Here is a 7884-nt window from a genome sequence, read left to right as displayed (position 1 = left end):
GTCAACTCTCTCTACAGAAAACATGATGTCACCATCTACACGTATATGCTTGAAATACCAGTGAAGGTGTTCAGTTTTGAAATACCAGTGAAGGTGTTCAGTCCTCTCAGTTTTGAGAGGACCACCTCAGCAGAACAAGTGTTTTGGGAAATGCAAGTTCAGAGGATCAGAGTGAGCCTGTGCTACCTGGTACAAAACCTGTTGCACTAGCACAACAACCTCCAACCCAGATGTCAAAGGAAACCTTCTCTGTATGCCATGGGATAGCAAAAGCCGCACACTTTTCAGAATCCTGCATGAAAACAATCAACTAACACTGTAAAAGCTTTGCCAATCAGAACAGCCTCCACAGGAAGAGTGAGTGTTATGAGGCTGTTCCTCCATTTGTAACCAAACTCCAGCCATGCTGTATTTGGGGACATTGGTTTTGTAGGTCTACAATGTTTCTGAGGCTGTCATGCTAGGTGCTGGTCACCTCGCAACTCCTGACTGACCCAGAGGCAGACAAGAGCAGGCCTCAAGTTCTGGAGAACGCCTAAAGAGGGGGAAAAAACCAAAAAGCCTCGTGGTCACCAAGTAAAATTCTTTGTCATAATACTCCCTAGCTCAGCAGAACAGAAACAAATTAGCAATGTGATCAAAAACTTACACATCTATAACTAATCACATGTAGAACAGAGAGGAAGGTGGCTAGTCCTTCTAAACAGGCTCTCATAGCTCCACATTTCTTGCATCACTTTCAGAGACCAAGGAAATAGATAATACTGAAATTGCTGAAATATAGCTTAAATAATGCTCTTCCAATTAAAATCCCATTTTGATGACAAAACTTTCCCTCACCTGGATCCAATCTAAATTTTGGCATTCCATATTTAAAAAAAAAAAGGATAGAACAGTAAGAGTTTTTCCCAGTTATGCATAAGATAAAATGGCGCAGTTGTTTGGACCAGCATTGGTCTTCATTTATCATACACGCTCTTTTGTTCTTCTAGAACAATGAGCAATGTCATATCATGATATATTCTCAGATCAACTCACAAGCTCCAAATATCTTGTATTGTATTAAATACACTTTGGACTCAAATATGGAAAATCAATGCACTTATCTCAAAAGCAGATCAGCAACATACTGATTTACTATTTAGAAAAAGACATACTCAGAGATTTTAAACAAATTTTTATTTAAATATACTCTGAATAATGCATTAGGTATGAGATTTAAACATTAGACTCTAAAACAAATTGATTGTTCCTTAAGCCAATAGTAGATAGATCTTGACTCCTTGAAGTCAGATTTCTATTCTATAAGTGACATTGTTATCCCATTTCAGCAAGACAGTGCTGCCACCAGCAGGAAGATAAGAAAGCCTGGCAATACAATGAAAAAAAAATTTTAAAATATAACAGAAAATCTACATAAGGAATGTTTCTCACCAGGTGAATTTTCAGAACTCCACACTGAGCAAAACTGCTGCAGCAATCAGTACAGTAACGTAATATATTAATAAGCTTTCCTATTATCTCTTACTGATATATGAAGAGAACAGAATCTACATTTTAACTTGATATTGCACAGAATATTCCAGCTAACTATGCTATTAACTTTGGAAGAGTTTTTGTATGTGAATACTCTGTTCACAATCATGGACTCAATTTCCAGTCAAATTACTTCAGAAAAGATTTACCAGGCCCATTAAAGACTGCCTAACATCCAGACTCAAATAGCATCACAGAATAATTTCAGACCTTTTGAGACCTGCAAGTATGGTAAGGCATAAATCACAAATCAGAGGATGGCAGGCATAAAAATTCAGAGACCTCTATACAATCAGCTCACACACCTGTAAGTCTTCAGATGGTATTTACGATCTCTTATCATGTGAGGGGCTCGGGACAGAATTGTATTCCGCAAAATCTTTCCAGCTCTGAGGATCTTTTCTGAAGGAACCTTGGTGATCATGGAGAAAAAAAAGGGACCAAGACACACAGATTTTAAACTTTCTGCAATCTCTGTACTGCCTTCTGCAAAACAAAACACAAGTTCTCTTTTCCCTAAATTAAAAGTCCTTGCACAGATGCTTACTGTTGCAGAGCAATGTAGTATATATTCAGGATTTTAAGTCTCACATACTTATCACGTCTAACAGAAAGCATACTTCAGCTGATACACATCACACTGTCAGAAATAGGAGTTATTTCCATTTGTCTAGCAGCCTGGCTCTACAGCACACCTATGTCCTATTACCTGTGTAATGGTTTTAGTAGGACGATGTGGGATGTGAGGTTCGATAAGAAGTGTCTGAAAAATAAAGCGAAATGAAATAAAATTTTAAAGGTTGAGCAGTAAAATAAAATAAGGCTAAAATGAAAAACGGAACAAAGAAGCTGTAAAAACAAAGAATGGTATGTAAGTCGAAACTGTGCCCAGGCTACGCGAGTAGAAAAAGCTCTGAAGACATCCTAAAGACAAACTTGGCTCTTAATGCTCAGCAAATTAAAACAGTGACATGACACGTGAAGATGAATAAACAAATGCATGTTAAACTTTCTAAAGTACTAATGAAGTGCGCAATGGCCAAACATCACACCAGATCTGAGGCTACGCAGGCATATCTAGCTCTTCCGCTTGCTGCTCTCGACCCGCAGTGGGCACAACAGCATTCCTCCACACGCAGCTGCCTCCGCCATTCAGTCCCCCACCACGGAGGCTTCCTCCTCCTTCAGCACCTTTTTCTATTCAGCTCTCTTCTCCCTTACAGCACAACACGAGAAACAGGAATGAAGAAAAAGCTCTGCTCCCACTCTCTGTCTTTTCTAAACTATCAGGCCTAGCTGGCATCCCTTTTATAGCCGCTCGCCAGAGCTCTCTGAAATGCGAGAGCACGCAGGCCACTCGCAGAGACCTGGGTAAGGACTTTCAGAAAGGGGCTAGTGAGGGAAAAAGAAAGAGTAAAGCAGGTGACTTGGTTCTGCAAAGGGAAGACTGAAAGGGAAGGCTATCAGGGCCCCACAAGAAAGAAGCAGAGGACGGGATGAGAGAAATGGGAAAACAGGCACGTAACGAACAGGTGAAAGGAGAGGGGAGACAGGAAGCACATGGCACAACACAGAGGAAACAGGAAAGCAGAGGGTTAAAGGACAGTGGAAATGGAGACAAAGGAGAACAAAACCGAACTTCAGCAGCCACCTCAGAATGATGGGAAGATGTTTTGCTTTGTTGGGACTTGTGGTTAATGGCACGGACCAAATTTACTTCCAGTGTGACGTGTCAGGAGACATGACACGAGGGCTGAATTTGGCTGGCGTTGTGGACTGGCTGACAGGGCAGATCATACTAAACACAGAGGTCTCCCACAAGGGCAAGACCCTGCACCTCGGCCCATGGCAGCCACGGCTCCCTTACACCCGTACAGCAAAGGCGGGACAGCCAGGTCTGAAGTACGGTGAAACACATGCCACGTACTGCTGGGTTGCCGGGTATCGGTTTCCTTAAGCTGGGCATCTGTTTGTTAGCTCCCACAGGATTTTAATGATGTGGCAAAGTCCTCGTAATAATCAAATAGTGCTAGGAGCCACGAATGCACCAGGAGACTATAGGTCAGCCAGGGAGGGGAAAATGAGGGAAGCACATGACAGAAATCAATAACGATAAGATAATCTTAATGGAGAGGCCTGTATATGGAAAACAATGCAAATGGTTTTTCATTTCTACTCATACCTTACAAGAAGTCTCCGAAAAGGCAAATTAAATTGGGATTCCTGATTTTTCTCATTAATAAGTCAACAATTTTTCAAAGACTCATTTAAGCTATAAACATTTCTGTCCCACCAGACGGGCAGTAGAACATCCCTCAATATTTCCTGGTTTCTGGAACAGTGTGGAGCGTGCTTTAGACAGTCTACATTTGCAGTTAAAGCATGCTAAGAATAGCAAGAATCTTTTGAAAGATGCCTCTAATGCAAACAAAACCACTGAATAACAGTTTCAAACAGTTAAATAAATAATGAAGTCAGAGATATCACTCTGAGTATTAATAATTTTTGCTTCCATTTTCTTTTAAAAGGATTTCAAGTCCTCATCAAGTTCAATGAGACTGAAGGTAAATATATACTGAAATGGTTGGCTAAATTGGCATTAAAGTAATTATGAAAATTATTTTTAAATTCTACATTCCTGAAAGATTTTTTTTTTAAATCAGTAAAGCACAATATACTCAATCTAGCTTCCAGATTTTAATTCTAGTTAGGAATATACTTCGAAGGAGAGATAAGATGCATAAGACAAAAAATGTAAGAGACTTTTACAGTAAGAGACCAGTGAAAATGAATCACATTTTTGTTCTTTAGAGTTTCCATGAAGCTACAACAAAAATGCATAAAACTAATAGTTGAAAAAATTGAATCTGGCTGAAGATTTGTCAATAAATCTCCCATCCTAATGAAATCAGAATATAAGACAGCATTTAGAAGAAATCTGATTCAACCCAAAAGTACAGAAAACACCCAAGGTGAAAGCTAAGGCACAGCACAAGAATCTGCAGAAAGCAGCAGGAAGGCTTGTTCACCTACATTCGATCCTGACCAATACAGAAGGACCAGCTGCAAAGACAGAAGGTAACTTGGGTGAAGGTGATCATGAAATGATCCAGTGTCAGAACTTTACAGAAGGAAGTAAGAACATCAAAGTAGAAACAATGGACTAGGAAGAAAAATTTCCATAAAAACAGAATACTAATAGCTAAATTCCCGGAGCAGGTCATGGGGGAGCAAGCGTAAGGTAAAAGGAGTTAAAGAGAGCTGGTAGTTACTTAATGAAACAATACTAACCACACATACAATATATCCTACTACAGAGCTAGAAGTTGTAGTAAAGACCCAACTTAGCTAAAAAAAGAGCTCTTCACTGAAATACAAGAAGGAAATGTACAGAAAGGAGAAAGTAAGTAGTTTAAAAAGGCAAGTATAAAAAATAATTTGAATAATGAAGGACAAAATCAGAAAAACAAAGGTATAAAATGAGACAGACCTACCAAGAAATGTCAAGAGCTACAAAAAACATTCCACAAGTACGTTAGTAGTAAAACAAAGAGAAGGAAAAGTGTTGATCCACTGCTCAACAGAGGGAAATCTATTGACAGATAATTCAAGGCCAGAACCAGTTGATTTATTTTTTGTATCGGTGTTCATTAGAAAGATGAGTGGCAGACAGATGGCTAATATCCTAACTAGTAGAGTGAAAGGAGTAAAATCTCAGCCTGAAAAAGCAAAGGACTGGATGAGAAAATATTACATAAATTAGCTATTTTCAGATTGGCTGGGTTTGTAGAATTTCATGCAGGAAACTTGAACAGCTTGAAGAAACTTAAAGAGGGCTGCAGCCATCTCGGAACCATCGGTAGTCACCTGTGAGAATTATTGGGGACAGCAGCAGAAGACACAAAAATGGGAAAAGGAGGAGCTGAAAAATTATACATGTCAGCTTAATTTATCTTCCTAGAAAAAGTGCATTTGTAAGCACCTGGAAAAGAACAGGGAGATGAGTCACATGTGACATATATTAATCAAGAACAAATCACGCCACTGATCTAACTTCTTTCCATGACCAGGTAGCAACACAGATAGATTAGGGAAGTTACAGTAGTTTTTCAACCCTTTACTTTAGTAAGACTTTGGCACTGTCTCATATGATAATCTGTTCTGCAAAGGGCAGATTAAATTCTTACAAAATAGGTGCAAAGCCAGTTGAAAAAGTGTATTTTGAAAGCAATTACCAGTGAAGCACTGTCCAACTGGCAATCATACCAGAGGTCTGTTCTGAGCAGCATTCTCAAGAATATGTCACACCTGATACTATTAAATACTAACACGGGATGAAGTAGAATGCACACTGATTGATTCTGCAGGAGACTTCAGGATGCGAGGGACTGCATGTACATTGGAGAATAAGTTTACAATTTGATACAGTTTTGACATTGGTCTGAAGAAAATGTGATGCTATTATGCAACACAGTGCTGACTGCTTTTCAGGGTAGGAAACAAGTGTCTTAGCAGCAGTTCCACAGAAAAAGAAATAAGGTTTATAATAGATATTAAACAGAACTGAGTAAGCAATGCCATACTTGTGTGAAAGCAACAAATACTGTACTGGGATGTAGATACATAATGCAGTTCTGCTTTAGTCAGCCTAGATAAGACCTAAGCTAAAGCACTGTGTCTCATTTGCCCACTTTACTCCAAAAGTATCTAAACCAACTGGACAGAATTTAGAGGAGAGCAACAAGAATAATCAGAAAGCACAAGATAAATAATCAAAGTTATTCAGCTAAGGAAAAGGCAAGTCTTAGCAGAAGTGTGATAAAAAACCCTTCAGATTTAAAAGGCCTTTGAAAAGAAGAAAGAAGTCACCTAGTCCATCGTGCAGAAATCAGGAAATAAAGAGTTTAAATTGCTGTAAGAAAGGTTCAGGTTAGACATCGGTGACGCTTTTCTAACAGTGTGGACAGTGAATACTGGCACAGATTGCCAGGGAGGTGTGGTTCCTCCATCTCCGGATGCGACGAGCGAGGGAAGGCAGGCAGTCGACTCAATGTGAGTGATAAGGCCAGCTTCAACTTTATTGTAAAACCTTACACATATTTATACACTAAGTTCTACCTTATGCACACTTGTCTCACAATCATTGGCTTAGCTCTAAAAATTACATTATCATATTCCTCCTACTTTCGGTTACTGCTACGTGGTCCGGGTTCCATCCTGTTTTCCTTATACTGTACTTTCTCAAAGTTGCTTATCTGCACAGAGCAAGGTCAGCATAACTTTCTTTTCTCCCTTGTCAGCATGACTCAGAATTTTCCCACCGCGGCCTAGTCTGGCTAACTTTCTCCAACATTTCCCCCTTTTTCTTTTTGGACCACCAATACATTGTGGTTCATTTTTACTACATTATCTAAAATACAGCGATATGCTATTTTTACTATAACTATAATTGTTAATAAAATACCAAACCAGCGCTTGCGCAGTGCCTATGTTAGGCACTAGGGAAGCAAATACATTGGCTGTGGTTGACCATAATTCTATATTGTAAAAGGTGAAACAACAGTCCAACCGGTGGTATTAACAAAAGGGTTGTTATCATCAGTGCGGCTGCTTATGCCGATCAATGACTGAAAGGTCTGGGCCTGTGCGGCAAAGCGGCTAAAGCTGCCAAACACAAAACATGTCTGAGTAGTAACATTATCAGTTGCATTTCCAGTTTTTTCTGACCCCAAAAGGTCAATTTCTTGGGGGTCCCAAGGGAGAGTATGATTTAGGGCTCTTATTAGTTGTACCGAGCAATTTGCTACAGTAACATTTATACAATTAACTGTTACAGACGTCCAATTATCAAAATCTCTGGCAATAATTTCAGGAAAGCCTATCAGACATGTTTTAAAGGGCTCAGTTGCCGTAGCTGAACTCAGGCAAAAATCTGTCATCCCAGTTTTATTTGCCCACGCCACCCATAAGTTCGCACGGCTGGGCAACGGCATCGCTGGGATCAGTACAGACAGAGCTGCATTGATCATCATCAGCAACAGCAGCTTTGGTCCAGCGGCTTGGAATCCACTTCGGCCCTGTGGGAGTAAGTACACACATATAACCTCTACCCATATACTTCACTTCTGCTGGACCTTTCCACAGTCCGGTTGCTGGATCTCTATACATAACGAAAACTGGCTTGTCATCCTTATTTTCTTTAGGATAACCATGCACCCATGCTGGTGGCTCTTTCTGATCTGCAAAAATACATAAATGATTTAGCACAAAAAGAGTCTTAACAAGTCTTTCTTGTACATCTGAGATTTCCCTAAATTTTTGCAAATATTGTTTCAGCGTTTGATGCGC

General features: G+C 39.7%; 1 protein-coding gene across 1 annotated transcript in view; it reads right to left on the bottom strand.

Annotated features, from left to right (window-relative positions):
* RAPGEF4 (Rap guanine nucleotide exchange factor 4) overlaps nt 1–7884 on the bottom strand; it is a 159389-nt gene that overhangs the window by 53689 nt on the left and 97816 nt on the right. The window contains exon 7 of the mRNA XM_075153951.1: nt 1842–1948. Within this exon, the coding sequence (XP_075010052.1) occupies nt 1842–1948 (107 nt within the window). The remainder of the gene's footprint in view (nt 1–1841; nt 1949–7884) is intronic.

The sequence above is a fragment of the Calonectris borealis genome, chromosome 6 (genome assembly GCF_964195595.1).
Source record: "Calonectris borealis chromosome 6, bCalBor7.hap1.2, whole genome shotgun sequence".
Classification (NCBI taxonomy): domain Eukaryota; kingdom Metazoa; phylum Chordata; class Aves; order Procellariiformes; family Procellariidae; genus Calonectris; species Calonectris borealis.
The sequence above is the reverse complement of the archived record's forward strand: the minus strand, read 5'-3'. Positions and strand labels throughout refer to the sequence as shown.